General features: G+C 41.2%; 1 protein-coding gene across 1 annotated transcript in view; it reads right to left on the bottom strand.

Annotated features, from left to right (window-relative positions):
* dhrsx (dehydrogenase/reductase (SDR family) X-linked) overlaps positions 1-20,249 on the bottom strand; it is a 79,821-nt gene that overhangs the window by 44,494 nt on the left and 15,078 nt on the right. Inside the window, exon 3 of the mRNA XM_084095544.1 lies at positions 15,623-15,730. Within this exon, the coding sequence (XP_083951670.1) occupies positions 15,623-15,730 (108 nt within the window). The remainder of the gene's footprint in view (positions 1-15,622; positions 15,731-20,249) is intronic.

Below are 20,249 nucleotides of genomic sequence, written 5' to 3' on the forward strand. Positions count from 1 at the left end.
TGGGTTCACAGAAGGAGCTGGCTCAGCATGATTGTTATCAAAGACCTTCTGCATAAACTCTACGAAGTGCTCTCTCATCTCAGGTTTCTTACGTAGTGTGCGACAGAGAGAGTTGAAACGGCTCAGGGCTTGCTCTCGGTTGTTTGGAAGCCGTTGTCTAAGTGCACGAAAAGGAAGGGGTGCTACCCAGCTGTTAGTGTCATCCATGAACATTTCTTTGTCCATTAACTGAATGAACTGCCTATCCTCAATTGAAGGGGCTATTTTTTCATCATCTTCCGTTCTTTCAAAGACTGAGGTGGCTATTGGGCTGGGAGCAAATTGGTGAAGGAGAGAGGCTTTAACACTTGGCTGTGCAGTTAACTTCTCCTTGAGGTAGAGTTTATTGAGACACGGACTAAAGTAAGATGGACGCCGGTCTTCTAGAATGTTTGTGCGGTAAACATTAACAGTTGAAGGCTTGTGAGCAGCACCAAGACACACCTCACCAACCACAACCCAGCCTAGGTCCAGTCTTTGAGCATAGGGAGCATTTTGTGGCCCATTGCGTTGCTCTCTTACCTTGAGCATTTGGATCTAGAGGAGGGATGAGATGAGCAATAGATTTGAGATGTGAGTGGTGTTTTGCTGCTTCAGGAGTGGGTATCTCTGACCTGTCTTCGGGCATGTAGTTGCACTCAATGAGCGCAGGGAGTGGGACTGAAAGACTGCCATCTAAAGGATGTGCGATGAAGTCCATAGCCCGCCTCCCAGACATTTCTGTGACTCCGGCACATGTGCGCAGAGTGTAGGGAAATTCTGTGCTCTTGAGATTGAAGAAGTCGAAAAACTCAGCTCTGGCAAGTGAACGATTACTTTGATCGTCAAGAATAGCATAGACGTTCAGTGATTTATCTGGCTCTCCCTTAGGGTGAACTTTGATGAGACAGATTTTTGAACAGGACCGTGAACTATTAGTATCCCCGCAGACCTCGGTGCATTTAGAGTTAATGTTAGGGTTTGTACTTTCTCTCTCCCCGCCATGCTCTGTGCTAGGTGCTTTCAGTGTCCATGGAGGTGGTCCAGGATGAAGGGCTGTGACATGTTTGTTACTACCACACTCTGTGCACTGTATGACAACTTCACAGTCTTTGGCCACATGGTCATTCGAAGAACAACATCTGAAGCAGATATTATGCTCCTTCAAAAAGATTTTCCGTTCCTCAATGCTCTTAGCTCTAAAGGTTCTGCACCGTTTGAAGGGATGGGTTTTTTTGTGAATGGGGCATTGTCTGTTTATATCAGGCTTACTATTCGGCGAATCAGAAGAACTGGTTGTTTGTGCAATCTCAGTTTTGTGAGTAGAGATGAAGCTTTTCAGTAGTCCGCCTCTTCTTACTGAGTTTTCAGGTTTTACAGGGGCAGTTGGAGATGAGTGGAATGCAAAACTTGGATCGTTGCGCATGTAGGCTTCTTTACATACAAAGTCTGTGAAAAATGTGAATGGAGGAAATGGTACCTGGAACTGAAGCTTGTATTGGGACCCTTGGGACATCCATTTTTCTTGGAGGTTATGAGGAAGTTTGTTGACAATAGGTGCCACGCCCCTCGCTGTGTCCAGGAAAGACAGCCCAGGTAAGTAGCCTCCAAGCTTTGCCGACTCCACTTCTTTGAGCAGATCTGCAAGTTCTCTTAACTTTTGGGGTTCTCTATTGCTGATTTTAGGGAAACAATCCAGCTTATCAAAGAGTGTTTTCTCAATTATTTCAGCACTCCCAAAGCTTTCTTCTAGACGGCACCATGCCATTCTTCGACCGGCTGCTGGATCAGTGACATGAACAGCTCTCACTCTTTTGACTTGTTCTGAGGACTGTGGTCCTAGCCACCTTGTCAGAAGATCAAGCTCCTTGCTAGGGGTGAGTGATAGTCCTTCTAGAGCATTCATAAATGATGACTTCCAGGCCAAGTAGTTTTCCGGTCGATTGTCAAACTTACTAAGCCCTGAGTTCACAAGCTCACGACGCACCAGGTATCTGGCTATTTCACTCATACCTGCATGATCTGTGGAGGGTGGCTGTTGCGTTGAACCGCTGAGGTAGGAAGTCTGAGGTTGGCTCACTTTTTCTGAAACCGGAATTTGTCCATAGGCTTTGTTATGAGAGAATGATGTGTGTGGCAGATTGACAGGAGTGTGCTGGGGAAATGATAACTGGGTGGTGGGCATTCTAGGTTGGCTTACTGTGAATGGTTTAGGAGTTGAAATCTGGTTTAGTGTGTCAACGTTCTGTGCAGCATTGCTCGTGACAGCCGTGGTGGGTAGCGCAGGCGAAATCATGAACTGTTCGTGATCACGGGAGTCTGTCTCTGCTTTAACATGAGGGAGACGGTGAAAACTTGATCCAGAAAGACTGTCCACATAGTCCTTTGTACGCTTTTCAATAGTTTCCTGAGGAAACGCTGTGACGTCAGTTCCCATATTCATTTCTCCTGACTCGATCTCTGCTGCAGCCGCTTCAAGAAACTCAGCCTCTGCCACTGCAGCTGCAAACTCCTTTTTATGCTGTAGTGATAACAGTTCAGATTCCAGTTTAGCTCTTTCTAACAGTACCTCAGCCTCTCTTTCCACAAAATTTGTACGTGCTCTCACTGCTTCCGCTTTAGCTCATGCCTTGGTTGCCGCCATACTCGCAGTGGACGATCTTGAGCTCTTGGAAGATGCAGATATCACCGATCTGGTTTCCAGTTGACTGAGTGAGACATGTGATGTGGTCAGCTGTTGCTCTTCAGCTTTCTTTTTAACATCCATCTTGAGTTAGTTGTGATGGGTGGAATAACTGAATAGCTGTCCTTCTCAGAAGTTTTGTCTTCTGTCCGTTGTGATGCTTTTTCACTATTCTGTCCTCTGCATGCGTGTGCGTTGGTCATGCATATACAGATAGCTAAACATTGTAACGTGATGAAGAGGCTTCAATGACCACTCAGAGGATGTCAATTTTCTTCTTTACTTGAGTGTAATCATGTTATTTCTCTCAATGTTACATTACTTTGTGAAAAAGCAAAGCTTCTCTGGACCTTACACAACAAACTGGAATCGGAAGAAAGGAGAACGCGATCTCTCTGCAGCGCAGAACTGGAAAATGGCTGTTGAGCTTTGCGTGATTGTAGCTATGCAGCATAACAAATAAAGTTTTTTCCAAGAGAAGTTTAACTAAACCTATGGCAAACAGCGCCATCTAGTGGCGAAAAATGATTCATGTTAGACATGACATAATACCCAACAAGACCATCACCAAAAAGCCCGGGGATAAAGCCTGGTTCAACACAGAGTGCAGAAGATTAGCCATGAGAAAAAGAAAGCTTTATCACAACATACGGACCTCCGATGACCCGGCTATGAAACGGAAGTTCCTCAAGGCAAGAGCAGCTTTCAATCAAGCTGAAAAGAGGGCAAAAAGGGAGTATTACACCAAATTGAGGAATGATCTTGCAGATAACTCACTAAGCTCAAAAAAATGGTGGGGCATAGTAAATTCACTTTCAGGCAGAAGTGGTTTCACAGACATCCCTGTCATTGAACACCGGGGTACCACCCACATCAGTGCCAGTGCAAAGGCTAACATCTTCTGCCAAACCTTTGCAGAGAAGTGTACTTTGCTTGATGCATCTGCGCAACCGTTGCCTCAGTGCCAGCAACCAACATCCTCTTTTGCCTATGTGCACTTCAAACCCAAAGACATTAGAAACATTCTTCGCAACCTTGACCCAGCAAAGGCAACGGGACCTGATGAAATACCAACAAAAGTCCTTAGAGAATGTGCAGCAGAATTGGCCAGCCCCCTCAGTCGTCTCTTTCAACTTCTCTTCTCACATGGCGTGTTCCCCAAACAATGGAAAAACGCCAGAGTGATACCAATACATAAAAGAGACTCAAAATCAGATCCAACAAATTATCGTCCCATATCCCTCCTCTCAGTCCTTAGCAAAGTGATGGAATCCTCAGTTCATAAACAGCTCCAGGGCTACCTCTTCCGTCATAAATTAATTTCCAATAAACAGTATGGATTTAAACCGAACCACTGCACAGCAGACCTCCTTACAGTTCTGTCGCAGACGTGGAACAACATCTTAGACAAAGGAGGTGAGGTGTACATTGTTGCACTAGACATTAAAGGAGCGTTCGACCAGGTTTGGCACAACAGCCTTCTGGATAAGCTTTCTGCTAAAGGCATAACTGGGCCATTACATTCTTGGCTACAGAACTACCTGGAAGGAAGGTCCATCCAGGTCATGCTCTCTGGTCAGTCCTCATCACCTCAACCAATCAACGCCTCGGTGCCCCAGGGATCCATTCTCGGCCCGCTATTATTCTCCATCTTCATAGACGATGTTGTAGAACAGTGCGATAATAGCATTTTTCTATATGCGGATGATTCCACCATTTACGCCCCAGTAACGACACTTAATGGTCCCAATGTGGCAGCATCCCTAAATAAAGACCTGGAGAATATTCGCAGGTGGGCTGATACCTGGAAGGTCACGTTCGAGCCCAGCAAATGCAAGGCTACGGTTCTGTCGAGAAAGAGGCCTCCATCCTGTCCGGACCTTTTTTTTGGGGCAACCAGAATTGACCTTTTTGAGCAGTTGAATATTCTGGGACTATGTATCGATAAGAAGTTGCTATGGACTAATCACCTGTCAAACATCTGCAAGCGTGATGGACAGCGTCTTGGAGCTCTGCGCAGTTTGGCCAACAAGCTTGATGTCAAAGGTAGGGCCAATGTCTACAAGGCACAAGTCAGGAGTACCATGGAGTACTCATGCCTTGCCTGGATGAACGCATCACAGACCACCCTTGGGCAGCTTGACAACATCCAGAAAAAGGCACTGAAAATCATTGGGGAGGATGAGGACACTGCCCTAAGGAAATATGCAATCAGCCAGCTCAGCCATCGTAGAACTGTTGCAGCAACAACTGTGCTTTTCAAAATGCACACTGAAAACTGTCCAGAGGATCTCAAAGCTCTGCTACCCCCACCTGATCTCCTTTGCCGAACCACTCGAAGAGCACGACCAAGTCACGCCCTAAAACTCCCCAAGTCCAACACCAAATGCTTGGGGAGGAGTTTTCTTCATTCGGCTGTAACAACTTGGAACTGCCTCCCCTGTACTGTAGTAGGTGAAATCACCTCAAAGAATGTTCAGGCCTTCAAGAAGAGACTAAACAAACACCTCCTTAGCAAAAAAACTGTAATCTCCTGATGCTTAATGTCACCTATCCTATATATCTAGTCCTGAGTAGCTGCAGATCACGATAGGCTCTCGGAACATGAATTGTTAACCCCCTGAAGTCGGCGGTATCGCCGGCGATACCAGCTCGCTTTTTTTTTATCAGTGTAAAAGAAACTCATAAATACTCTGTTGACTTTGATTTTCCATAGGAGTTTCATACATCAATCGATTCTGTTAAATGTGTATTATTTTGTGTATACTCACAATAAAAACAAAGTGTTGTGCTTTTTGCCAAATAAAGAAAAATAAACACGAAGCGAGTTCTGCCTTCTCTCTGCCAGTGTAGTCCATTCTGAAACGCGTCCAAAAATGAACAATAACTCAGCGAATACTCAGTCAATCAGGCATACAGACACACAGGCATGAAGCTTGAATTCTCTTCTTTTAAATTAAGTAATTTATATAAAAAAACAAATATTCTCATCTTGTGAAATCTGTATTAAAAGAGAGCGATTCCAGTCGAGCTCATTACAGCTGATTCAAATGTAATGTGACTCCGCCCACGGAGAGCGCGCGCTATTCAAACGCAAATGGCTGAGGCAATCCGCACAATCCTGTGAAAACCCCCATATCAGCTCGAGAAAACACACAAGTTTATTCAGATCATTACTTGTTTACACCGTCTCGCAGCGCTGTGAGGAATAATAATAATGGAAAATGTACCTCAGAAGTGCGGGTATATCGAGGAGCGAGCTGAGGAATGCTGTAGTAAGTTTTTTTTCCTTCTCACGTGAATTGGGTTTCTGTTTATGAATGAATGAACGGCAGAGATGCGCACTGTTTACCACAGCTCGCAAAAAGACAGTTTAAATTTAAATCGCGTGTGTGAATGAATGATGATGTTTTAGCAAACTGTATTGCTATACTGAGATGAGTAAAAATCGAAATAAAATGTAGGCTATTTAAGCAATGTATTAAACTGCAAATTAACAATATGCCCTAATATTTCATGAAAACAACGTTACAGTCAGGCGAAATATGAAAGACAACATTTTGTTGACTAGATTTGGGTACAGTTTTTACTGTAGAATATACTGCCACATCAAATAAGCTTTTGTTTAGCAATTTCTATATATAAAATACTATTTTTGTCAAAAATAAAGTCATCAACTAAGATGTTAGCTGTTCCAATGTTGGCTATATTCAAACTAATGAATACATAGATAAAATGTAGGCCTATAATCATTTTTTTTTTACAAAGAAAGAGTACACTTGAAATATTGTTGAAATTGTTATTGTTGTAATTGTAACCTTTTTAATAAAATAGCAAAACATATTTACAAGATAGATGTAAGCAAAATCTTAAATGGTCAAGTCTTCTTCTAAATATATCTTTTGTCCTTGCATTGTGGCTCAGTCAGTGTCACACCTGGCTAATTATGCAGAGTGGGTGGGACATTGTATTCTCAGGTGTAAACCACTCCTCGTTCACGCCCCCCTTGCATATTGGCTTTCCAAGCAAAACCTGTTTTACATCAATTTAAATCAATGTATTGTTTTATGTGAACGATAAAGCAAGACTATTTTCACATAATTTTGAAGAAAAAACTCTAGGCAATGACATCCATTAGTCAAAAGTCTTATTGCCACATATTTAGTATGTGTTTTGTGGCCTTATTTCAGAAACTTTAATTTTTAGTTTTTTCGATAACCATGCATAAACATTATTCTCTCAAAAATGAAAACATGTACATACATGTGGCTCACATATTATTGTAGTCCTGTTTGTGCTATATAGAGTGAATTTACACCTTTGCCATTAATATGTGTATAAGCAACTGAAAAAAGCACAAATGTCAAAGCATGTCAGAACACCTCCAGGGCCCAGAAAACCGCTCAGACTCCAGAGGGTTAAAGCCTGTATCTGCTTAAGCTTAAATAAAAATAAATAAATAAAAAGTCTCCTATAATATACCAATTACATAAAACACAGTAAAAATCCCAACACCAGCCCTAGCAGAAATGGAAAAGTTGCAGATAAACATTTCTTCTGTAAAAGTGCAGATAATGTTTAAATAGTGCAACTGTACTGAAAAACACCACACAATAATAATTACACACAATAATAAGTCAAATCAATTACAAGACTAATTCTTATTGTGAGGATAATTTTTACCGGTATGTCGCAAACGATAATATATCGCCCATCCCTGGTAGAACGCTCTCTAAAACTCACTAGTATCAGTATCTAATTTCCATAAAAGTCAGATGATCATGTGATCCACGTCGATAGATGGCAGTGTAGTGTCTAACAGCATTGTGGGACTAAAGTACAAAAGTACATAAAGAAAAGTGATGCTAACGCTACCTGAAGAACTACTGAATGCACCTTTAATCAATTGTTAAAAAAAGTTATTTCAAGAAAAAAAGAATCAAAATGCATAGAAATGCATATATAACATTCAGCCATCAACCATCAGAAAAATTATGTGTAAAAATGTAACTTAACTACCCATCAAGGTAGCATATTAGCACTTAAAGGGTCCATAATAGTATGTTAAGAGACTAATATGCACCTTTTAGTAGTAGATGATGTCCAAAAATATATCTTTTCAGGTTATTGCCCCAGTGACACTCAATTTTAACCATCATTACACATGTTTTTCTGACAGTTCACATACAAAGAGGAGCAGATTCACCTCAGGCTCATGCTACAACTATGGGGCTCAGTGCAATTACGCAACAGTTTTACCATGAGCTTTTACCAAATTACCAAAACAGCCGGTGCATATAGTCAAGTCCTGTTCCTGCATATGCAGTACCCTAAGAACCCCGTCCTGCATTTGAATGAACATGTGAGGAGAGTTACTCTTGCTTAAGCCCTTCTTATTGCCTTTTATGTGTCACTAAACTCCAAGAAAAAGCTCTTGTTGATAATGCAGACTGACAAGGAGGAAAAAGAAGAGGAAATGCTTGAAACATGAAAATAAGGATATGCTGTTCCCTGCTGCAGTTTGCAATTTAGCGACCCCTAGAGGCAATGTGCCTCTATTTAAGTAGAGCATGTGCTGTTCAGCCATTTTGTTATCAGGCATTTGAGAGAGCACACGGATGAATTCCATCTCCATTCATGTTTTACCCTTGAAAAGGCATTGTCTGTAAGTGTTTTCTAAAATCAATGTTATGAAAATTCTTTGGTGTTTTGTCATATAACGTAGTGTTGTATTTGAATATGTTAGATGTGTGTACAAATTTAACTATGAATGTTGTCTATGCTATTATGTATGCTATCTATGTTTAGAAGGGATGTTTTAGAAGAAGTTTATACTCAAAGTGTCTTGTAAAGTTAATGCATTTCTATTGTTGTTTTTTGCAGTTTTACACCGTTTCCATTAAATGAAATTCAAGTCAACTCTGTCTTGGGTACTTTCTGGAGGAGTGTTAAGCTTGCTGTATAGCTAGGTATCAGTACACATAGTGAGGACAGTAAAGTAAAAAGACACCATACTTCAGGATTTAATGTGAACTGGAGATACATTGTCTTCTCTCAAGGAAAATGTCGAATTCCAATTCCATAAGTGTCGATCCAGAAGACCTAGAGGTTAGGTCAGAAAGTGCTGCATCATCTTCGTCATCCTCTTCACGAAGATCAAGCAAGTCTACAAGCAGCATAGCGGCTGCACAAGCCGTGCCAAAGCAGAAGGAGCACGTAAAAGAGCAGCTTTCGCAAAACGAGAGATTGAGATGCAAGTTGAGAAAGCACGCATTGAAGCTACGTTAAATGCTCTGAAGGAAGAGTGTGAGGCTGAGGCTGCCTCAGCAGAAGCTGAAGTGTTTGAGGCATTTGTTAAATCAGAAAGGAGTGAATCTGAAAAGGGAGAAGGTCATGCTTCATCAATCCACCAGTCCATCGAACGTACTGGAGAATATGTCCGAAATCATTTTGCTCCTGTAGACGAGAATCATCCTCAGGTGTGTATAGCCCCAACCATTACTCACAGCACCATGAAGACTTTGTCAGTCAGCCTCCAAGCACAGCAAAGGTTAATTCCACAGATGTTTCAGAACTGGCTGCTTATTTAACACGTAGAGATCTTATTACTACGGGACTTAAAGTGTTTGATGATCAACCTGCCAGCTATCTGTCATGGAAATCCAGCTACAACAATGCAGTAGAGGGGTTGAATCTCAAACCTAGTGAAGAGTTAGATCTCATAATCAAGTGGATTGGTGGGGAGTCACTACAGCATGTCAAACGTATCCGAGCTGTTCATGTAAATAATCCAGCTGCGGGCCTGGATATGGTCTGGCAGAGGCTTGACAGAAGTTATGGTTCTCCTGAAGCCATTGAAGCTTTTCTGTTCTCCAGACTTCACGATTTCCCCCAAACTTTCAATCAAAGACAGCAAGAAGCTGCAAGAGCTCAGTGACTTACTTTTTGAAATATTAGCAGCAAAGAAAGAAGGTTATCTCCCTGGGCTCAACTTTCTTGACACAGCGAGAGGAATAAATCCAATTTCAGAGAAATTACCTCACAGCATTCAAGAGCAATGGATGAGTAAGGGGTCTTACTACAAAAGAGAGCATTGTGTTTCATATCCTCCTTTTTCATTTTTTGTCGACTTTGTCTCTCAACAGGCAGAGATGCGGAACGATCCCAGTTTTTTCCTCTACACTCCCAGCACTGGCCCTTTCATAGTTGAGAAGCAACATCTCACCAAAGTATGGAAACCGAAGGCCTCCTTCTCAGTGAACAGAACAGAGGTAGAAAACTCTGGAAAATTCTCTCTAGAGCACTTAAATGAGGATCCAGATAAACAATGCCCTCTTCACAAAAGACCTCATTCTCTAAAAAAGTGTAGAGCTTTCAGAAGTAAACCCCTAGTAGAACGAAAGCGTTTTTTGTCACAGCATTTTATATGCTTTAGATGTTGTTCTTCAAGAGCCCATCAAGCAAAGGACTGTAGAGCTGTAGTGCATTGTGAGGAATGTAATAGTGATCGACACATCTCAGCTCTTCATGCAGGACCAGCACCGTGGATTATGGAAGATTCTTCTACACCAGTGGATGATCATGGTGGGGAGCAAAGTGAAAGTGCAGAAGTTGCTACTACCTCCATGTGTACTGAAGTGTGTGGAGGAGGACTCAATGTTAAATCCTGCTCTAAAATCTGTCTTGTAAATGTCTATCCAAAGGGTCATCCCGAAAAGAAAGTAAGAATGTATGTGCTATTGGATGACCAGAGTAATGTGTCGCTGGCTAGATCAGCTTTCTTCGATGTTTTTAAAATCCAAGGCGCTGCTTGTCCATATACACTTAAGACTTGCTCTGGAACGGCAGATGATGCAGGGAGGAGAGCAAGTGGTTTCATTGTGGAGTCGGCAGATGGAGAAGTCCGCTTATCACTACCAACTCTCACCGAATGTGACTTAATTCCTAACAACAGGGATGAAATCCCAACTCCAGAAGCTGCACGCAGTTATACCCATCTTAAAGTTGTAGCTGACAAGATTTCGCCCCTTGACCATGATGCAGAGATTCTCTTGTTGCTTGGCAGAGATATCATTCATGTGCATAAGGTACGAAGTCAGTGCAATGGTCGTCACAATGAACCCTTTGCTCAACGTTTGGACTTAGGATGGGTTATAATTGGTAACGTTTGTCTTAATGGTGTTCACAGACCCACTGTTTGTTCTTATAAAACTAACCTCCTCTGGAACGGACGTCCCAGTTACCTGACACCATGTGAGAACAGCATCTACATGAAAGTACGGTTGTCAGGTTAACAAAACAAGTCTCCTGTCAGATCAACACGCACCGATGTGGGCAAATTGATTTTCAGTCAGGCGGACAATGACTATAAGCTTGCTGCTTCATTTGAGGATGAACTCTTCTTAGAGATCATGAATCAGGAATTCTGTAAAGATGGTGCAAACAGTTGGGTAGCTCCTCTGCCATTTCGCACACCAAGACAATGCTTACCCAACAACAGACAGCATGCTTTGACTCGATTCCTGTCACTCAGTCGCACTCTGAAGAAGAACACCGAGATGAAGGATCATTTTATAGATTTCATGGAAAAGATTTTTGAAAACAATCATGCTGAAGTAGCACCTCCCATTGACAGAGATAAGGAATGTTGGTACTTACCAAGTTTTGGAGTCTACCACCCTCAAAAACCTGGGCAAATTAGAATCGTGTTCGATTCAAGTGCACGGTTCAATGGCGTGTCGTTGAATGATGTTCTCCTTCGAGGTCCAGACCTTAATAATAGCTTGCTTGGAGTCCTCATGCGCTTCAGAACTGAGCCAGTTGCGGTGATGACAGACATCAAGCTGATGTTTCATAGTTTCCTTGTGAAAGAGGATCATCGCAACTACCTCCGTTTCTTGTGGTTCCATAACCACCAACTTGACGGTGAGATCATGGAGTATCGCATGAGAGTTCATATGTTTGGCAACTGCCCCTCACCTGCCGTGGCCATTTATGGTCTGAAAAGGACAGCCATGGAGGGGGAAAGAGAGTTTGGAAAAGAGGTGAGAAAGTTTGTAGAAAAACACTTTTATGTGGATGATGGCCTCAAATCATTCCCCATAGTGGAGGAAGCTGTCAGCGTGCTGAAATCAGCTCAAGAGATGTTGGCCCAATCCAATCTTAAGTTGCATAAAATTGCATCCAATAAACTGGAGCTTATTCACAAGCTCAGGAAAGAGAAGTTTGTATATTCTGTGATGCATCAACTAAAGCCATTGCCGCTGTTGGCTATGTAAAGGTTACAGATGCTCATGGACAGACTGAAGTTGGGTTCATCTTTGGTAAAACAAAACTGGCACCAAAACCTGACCTAACCATTCCCAGACTTGAATTATGTGCTGCTGTTCTCGCAGTGGAAATAGCAGAAGTAATCTCTGAAGAGCTGGACCTGGAACTGAAGAACATGAAATTCTATACCAACAGCAAGGTGGTTCTTGGTTACATATTCAATGAATCAAAACACTTCTTTGTATATGTTAATAACCGAGTGCAACGAATTAGACGTTCAACTCCGAAACATCAGTGGCACCATGTTCAAACTGATCTTAACCCAGCCGACTGTGGGACAAGAGCCGTTTCAGCAAACCAGCTTACTGTCTCTGCATGGCTTACTGGGCCAAAATTCCTGTCGCAAACCTGTCGTGGAAGCCTTTGACCTCATCCATCCTGAATCTGATGCAGAATTGCGACCTGAGGTAATGACATGTATAACCAAACTTTCTCCACGCCTTGGAAGTGCACGTTTTGAAAGGTTTTCAAGCTGGACGTCAGCTTCAAGAGCTGTAGCACGACTCTCACATATAGCTCATTCCTTCTCAAAAGAAGTCAATCAGGATTCCTGCCATGGCTGGCATATGTGTAAGGAACCTTTGAGTGCAGTCCAATTGGATGAGGCAAAGACTAAAAATCATTCTTGCTGTTCAAATTGAGACCTATCCAGAGGAAATGCAGAGCATCAGAAAGGGAAAACCTGTTAATAAACGAAGTCCCCTTGTCAAACTTTGTCCATTTATTGATGCTCAAGGAATACTTCGAGTTGGAGGAAGATTGTCGAAAGCACAAATTCCATCAAATGAGGCTCATCCAATTATAATTCCAGGTAAACACCACGTTGCTTCTCTACTCATTAGATATTACCATGAAAGAGTTTGCCACCAAGGCCGCCACTTCACTGAAGGAGCTGTCAGGGCAGCTGGATTCTGGATCGTCGCCGGCAAGAGACGTATCAGCAGTCTAATACACAGTTGTGTAACATGTCGTAAGTTACGGGGTAGGTCTGAAGAGCAGAAGATGGCAGACCTACCAGTCGATCGCTTGAGCACCGATCCTCCGTTCACTTATGTAGGTCTAGATGTGTTCGGTCCATGGTCTGTCATTGCCAGAAGAACACGTGGAGGACAGAGTAATAGCAAGCGCTGGGCAGTCATCTTCACGTGTATGAGTATACGAGCTATTCACATTGAAATTATTGAATCACTTGATGCATCTAGTTTTATCAATGCCCTTAGACGATTCTTTGCAATCAGAGGACCTGTGAAACAACTGAGGTCTGATTGTGGGACAAACTTCATAGGGGCCAGCAAACAACTACAGGTTGGTTCTATGCATGCCAACAAACCCGTAGAAAGCTACTTCTCAGAGCAAGGTTGTACTTGGTTGTTCAATCCACCACATTCCTCACACATGGGAGGTAGTTGGGAGAGAATGATTGGAGTGTCTCGTCGTATTCTTGATGCCATGCTTCTCAAACCTGGATCTGCTAGACTTTCACATGAAGTTTTAACAACTTTTATGGCCGAAGTTACTGCCATCGTAAATTCAAGACCATTAACTGCTGTGTCCTCCGATCCAGAACAACCTCTCATTCTTACTCCTGCTATGCTCCTTACGCAAAAGATTGGAGCACATTCTGTACCACCAGGACAGTTTGACGATAGTAATCTCTATAAACGGCAGTGGAGACAAGTCCAGCATCTGGCCAACGGATTCTGGAAAAGGTGGAGAAGTGAGTATATTTGTGGTCTCCAGAAAAGACAAAAGTGGACGGATGAGAAAACAAATGTGAAAGAAGGGGATCTTGTCCTACTAAAGGATATTCAAGCCAAAAGACACGACTGGCCTATTGGCTTAATCACTCAAACTTTTCCAAGTGATGACGGGAAAGTAAGGAAGGTCGAAGTGAAAATTGTCAGAGAAGGTGGCTCTAAGCTGTTTTTGCGACCAATCTCTGAAATTATTATTCTCTTGAGTAAGGACGGTAAAGGACTCTGTGGTTAGTTCTATAGAATGGACACTAAAGGTTTATTTGCTTGTAGGGTTTGGCATCTTAAATGCCAGGTGGGGAGTATGCTGTTCCCTGCTGCAGTTTGCAATTTAGCGACCCCTAGAGGCAATGTGCCTCTATTTAAGTAGAGCATGTGCTGTTCAGCCATTTTGTTATCAGGCATTTGAGAGAGCACACGGATGAATTCCATCTCCATTCATGTTTTACCCTTGAAAAGGCATTGTCTGTAAGTGTTTTCTAAAATCAATGTTATGAAAGTTCTTTGGTGTTTTGTCATATAACGTAGTGTTGTATTTGAATATGTTAGATGTGTGTACAAATTTAACTATGAATGTTGTCTATGCTATTATATATGCTATGCTATCTATGTTTAGAAGGGATGTTTTAGAAGATGTTTATACTCAAAGTGTCTTGTAAAGTTAATGTATTTCTATTGTTGTTTTTTGCAGTTTTACACCGTTTCCATTAAATGAAATTCAAGTCAACTCTGTCTTGTGTACTTTCTGGAGGAGTGTTAAGCTTGCTGTATAGCTATGTATCAGTACACATAGTGAGGACAGTAAAGAAGAACGTGGGTCTGAGCTCCTTCAACACCAGTCATGCTAATAACACTGTACATGGTATGGGAAATATTAAAAAGTATCACAAGTAGCAGGAAACCAATGAACAGATTACATAACCACATCAATGGATCTGTAAACCAGAGTCAAGACACCAGTGGAATAGTGTTATGCTGGGTACACACCAAAAGATTTTTTACATCTTATAAGATTTTCAAAATGTGATAGACCACAAACATGAGGACAAATAATCCTAGATTTAAGCGTTTTGCTCCTATAGTGTGTGGTGTGTCATGATGTGACAAAGACAGCACACCACACAAGAACAGATTTTCAACCAGAGTATCGACTGTGATCACAGGAAATCTCGCAAAATTTCGCGAGACTTCAGAATAAGCATGGCGGATGATATGCAGGAAGAAATTGCGATGATAGTGTTTGGAATGATTTTCACAGAAAATTCACGTGAAAAAAAACATTGTACCCACCATTATATATAACCTTTTATACAGAAATATATTCATTCTTTAATGTCTTTATTTATTCTTTTATTGGATTTATTGTCTCTTTAGAAAAAGTTATTTAATCCCTCTATAGAACCTCACTGAACCCTTGACACTCAGCTTCCTGCAAGTGTGTGTGTGTGTGTGTGAGAATGACCGTGTCTTCCATCATCTCGCTTTCTGATTGGATATTGTTTTGTTTCACGTGATAATCTCCAGAGCGTGTGCGCGTTTGTCCTCGGAGATCCCCCCACACATCAGGATTTCTGATCGTAAATATTAAACATGTTGAATATTTACGATTCACAATCGGGGCGGCTCCGACGTTCTTCCGAGCAGGTTCGGACACTCTTAACACACCTCACACCAAGGGAAAATCTGATAAGATAATCTGTTGAACCGTCAAGATAATCGGGACATAGCTAGGATTGTCGGAAGGGGGGAAATCAGACCAAAATCAGCCCGATTATCTTTTGGTGTGTACCCAGCATCAGTTTACTGATTTGAAATCAGGTATGAGATGATACTATACCAATGATCACATGCATGTCCAGGCTGACCAGATGTCTGGAAATCTCATATCCCATCCCTTTGGTTCCCCCTGTAACTATGGCAACCTTTCCATTCTGTTTGGGCAAATCTGAGCAAGACAGAAAGCAAGAAAATTATGGAAAAATTTAATGCATAATATTACAAAAACTAGTTGTTTTACACTGACACGGACAGTCTTTGTTTGGGACATATTCTTTCATCCCTCTGTGAGTGTTTTTTGGATGTGCAGTGGCCTCAGGGATCATTAATGTAGAAACTGCATGACCTGCTTTGTGATAAGCCTACTAGTGATACCATTCCTTCACTCTTTTGCTTAATGGGTATTATTAATTAATACTATTGATAAACAAGTTCACTTGTCCAATATTGATGTTTTACTGGCCAATGAGTCAGTGAAGCAGTGAGATTATGACAATCATCACTTATAAGCAGTCACTTTTTGTTACCATTTCCATGTTAAAATGTTTCCGGTTAAAATCAAATAATATTAAGTTTATTATGCATTAACTATAAGGCTTATATTTTATAGCCATCAAAAAAGTCTTAAAGTCTTAAAAATCAGTTCCTTAATCATCTTTCTTTTTCTTGTAGCTAATCCTGTGGGCTTCAAAAGCTTTAAATATTTCTGAATCAAAAGACCATTGTGAGGAAGGATTTGAGTCTAATCCTTGTGCTTTGCAATGGGACATGGTTGCCCTTTAACGGTGATTTAAATTGAAGTATAGAGCTGTCTACAATTGCAACCGAACAATCAAGTAGAAACTTGAAATTAATAAGTAATAATATGATTATAAATAATAATAATAATAATAATAATAATAAATATAGCTGCAAGCAGCAATTACCGGGGCCAAGCAGAATAAGACGACAAGACATGCCAACATGTCTGAAAGTGTCAGACCAACTGCAACAATGAGCAATTAAAGACATTTAAAGAGGATTTTAGGCGAAATGGCTGAAAAATCATGTAAAAAGTGATTCAAAATATGATTTAATGGATTGTCACTTTTGACCAAAAGGTGGCGCTGTTACGAAATTGATGTGGTGTGGTCAGAGTAAGGAGACAGTGACACATACAAAGTTTTGTGTCAATATGTCGAGGCATTGCAGATATAAAGCCTGAATAGTCATTTTGGCATCATGCCTCAACTTTGCTGCTGTGCTATACGAAAACGGTTTCATCAATCGACACGAAATCCATAACTTTTTGTCGGCACAGTCTGGAGATGATACGATTCGATTTTGGTGAAAATCGGACAAACGGTCTAGGAGGAGTTCGAAAAAGTAGGTTTTGAATGAAAATCAAGATGGAGGACAGGAAGTTTGGCCAAATAAGGAAAACTTGGTATCTATGTTCTCGGCTTGACCCAAGGAATCTATTAAGACCAGTGGCATTTCAATAGCCAGATGTATTCAAAAGTTATTAGCCTTTTTGGAAATTTTGTTATAACTTTTGACCACTAGGTGGCGCTGTCTTGAAATATTTTGGTTGCCTTCAGGGGATGGTGCTGATGACACAATCTGAGTTTCGTAATATTACACCAATGCATTTGTTTAGTATAGCATTTTATTTCACAAAACTGTATTGAAGTCAATGGGAATTTCATATTTTGTTCAATTATAGCGCCACCAAGAGGCTCAGTCCCACAATTTTTTTTACGTGTCCTCAGAGTGAGCCCATACATATGTGTGTCAATTTTGGTGAAAATATCTCAATTCGCTTCGGAATTATAGACATTTATATGAAAAAACACGAAAAAAATGACTGACACATGACTTTGATTGGAAATTAGTACCCCTAAACATCAATATTTTCGCATTTGGGCATTGGCGTATAGCTATCGACCTATGTTTCCAAACTTCTGACGGTGGTTTCGTCTCGATCGGACTAGCGGTTTCAAAGATATAGCCAAATGTTTTTTAAGCGCTAAATCACAACGCTACACAAACCGTAAGGCGAAACCTAGCATGTTTGGTATCGTAGGACTCGGCAACGATTCAGGAGTCTAAAAAGATGAGTTTCGTGAAAATAAGTCGACCACACCCAAAGTTATAAGCATTTGGAAAAAAAAATTCACCACTAGGTGGCGCTGTTTCGAAACTTCTCAGGCTCATTCAGGGCATCGTGCTGATGACCCATACCACGTTTCGTAACAATCCGTTCATGCGTTCATAAAATACAGAATTTTAGCACAAAATTCAAAATGGCCGACAGCCAAAATGACCGATATGGCAAAATTGGATATCAGTCGACTCGGCATGTTGCCCTGAATCTAACGAGACCAATTGTATGATTTTTGGACAAACTGTTCAGAAGTTATAAGCAAAAATAGCCATTTTTCATATCTCCGGACCAGTAGGTGGCGCTGCGCCGAAACACAGCATGTAGCCTCAGGTCATGCTTGTGAGTACAAGTACCAAGTTTGGTCTGAATACGATAAACCGTTGCGGAGATACGGCCTTACGACTGTTTTTGCTAGCGCTACGTAAAATGTATTCGTGCGTTTATCGAAAACGGTTTGATGAATCCATTTGAATTCCATAACTTTTTGTCAGCACTACCTGAAGATGATCTGGTTCAATTTTCGTGCAAATCGGACAAACCGTCTAGGACGAGTTCGAAAAAGTAGCTTTTTTTGAAAATTCAAGATGGTGGCCATATTTTTATGACGGCAAATGACGTCATAGGGTGCAATCGAATCGCCATGAGCTCAGGAATCAGAGGAAAAAAGAATTTCGCTGATTGGCCTTACGGTTCAAAAGTTATTAGCAAAATAAAAGTGAAACTTTGGACAGGTGGTGGCGCTAGAGGGAATGACTTAGAAACACCAAAATTGGTGTATTTAATGTTGAGACGGTCCTCTATCAGAATGTCAAACCAAAACAACTTTCCCGCAATCGGTTCTATGGGCTGCCATAGACTCCCATGGCGGAAGAAGAAGAAGAAGAAGAAGAAGAATAATAAATATAGCTGCAAGCAGCAATTATCGGGGCCAAGCGCAAGCAGACGACAGGATATGCCAACATGGCTGAAGGTGTCAGACCAACTGCAACAATGAGCAATTAAATACATTTAAAGAGGATTTTAGGCGAAATGGCTGAAAAATCATATAAAAAGTCATTCGAAATATGATTTAATGGATTATCACTTTCGACCAATCTGTGGCGCAGTTACAAAACTGATGTGATGTGGTCAGAGTGAAGTGACAATGACACATACAAAGTTTGGTGTCAATATGTCAAGGCATTGCAGAGATAAAGCCTGAATAGTGCTTTTAGCATCATGCCTCAACTTTGCTGCTACGCTATACGAAAACGGTTTCGTCTATAGACACGAAATCCATAACTTTTAGTCAGCACAGTCTGGAGATGATACGATTCGATTTTGGTGAAAATCGGACAAACGGTCTAGGAGGAGTTCGAAAAAGTAGGTTTTGACTGAAAATCAAGATGGCGGACAGGAAGCTAGGCCAAATAAGGAAACCTTGGTATCTATGTTCTCGTCTTGACCCAAGGAATCTATTAAGACCAGTTGCATTACAATAGGCCAACTTATTCAAAAGTTATTAGCAGTTTTGTAAATTTTGTTATAACTTTTGACCACTAGGTGGCACTGTCTCGAAATATTTTGGGTACCTTCAGGGGATGGTGCTGATGGCACATTTTGAGTTTCGTAATATTACACCAATGCATTTGTTTAGTATAGCATTTTATTTCACAAAACTGCATTGAAGTCAATGGGAATTTCATGTTTTGTTCTATTATAGCGCCACCAAGAGGCTGAGTCCCACCATCTTTTTTACATGTCCTCAGAGTGAGCTCATACATATGTGTGTCGATTTTGGTGAAAATATCTCAATTCGCTTCGGAGTTATAGACATTTATATGAAAAAACATGTAAAAAATGACTGACACATGACTTTGTTTGGAATTTACTACCCCTAAACATCAATATTTTCGCATTTGGGCATTGGCGTATAGCTATCGACCTATGTTTCCAAACTTCTGACGGTGGTTTCATCTCGATCGGACTAGCGGTTTCAAAGATATAGCCAAATGTTTTTTAAGCACTAAATCACAACGCTACACAAACCGTAAGGCGAAACCTAGCATGTTTGGTATCATAGGACTCGGCAACGATTCAGGAGTCTAAAAAGATGAGTTTCGTGAAAATAAGTCGACCACACCCAAAGTTATAAGCATTTGAAAAAAAAAATTCACCACTAGGTGGCGCTGTTTCGAAACTTCTCAGGCTCATTCAGGGCATTGTGCTGATGACCCATACCACGTTTCGTAACAATCTGTTCATGCGTTCTTAAAATACAGCATTTTAGCACAAAATTCAAAATGGCCGACAGTCAAAATGGCCGATATGGTAATATTGGATATCAGTCGACTCGGCATGTTACCCTGAATCTAACGAGACCAATTTTATGATTTTTGGACAAACTGTTCAGAAGTTATAAGCAAAAATAGCCATTTTTCATATCTCCGGACCAGTAGGTGGCGCTGCGCCGAAACACAGCATGTAGCCTCAGGTCATGCTTGTGATGACATGTACCGAGTTTGGTCTGAATCCGATAAAGCGTTGCGGAGATACGGCCTTA

This window comes from Abramis brama, assembly GCF_963993115.1.
Source record: "Abramis brama genome assembly, chromosome: 2".
Classification (NCBI taxonomy): Eukaryota; Metazoa; Chordata; class Actinopteri; order Cypriniformes; family Leuciscidae; genus Abramis; species Abramis brama.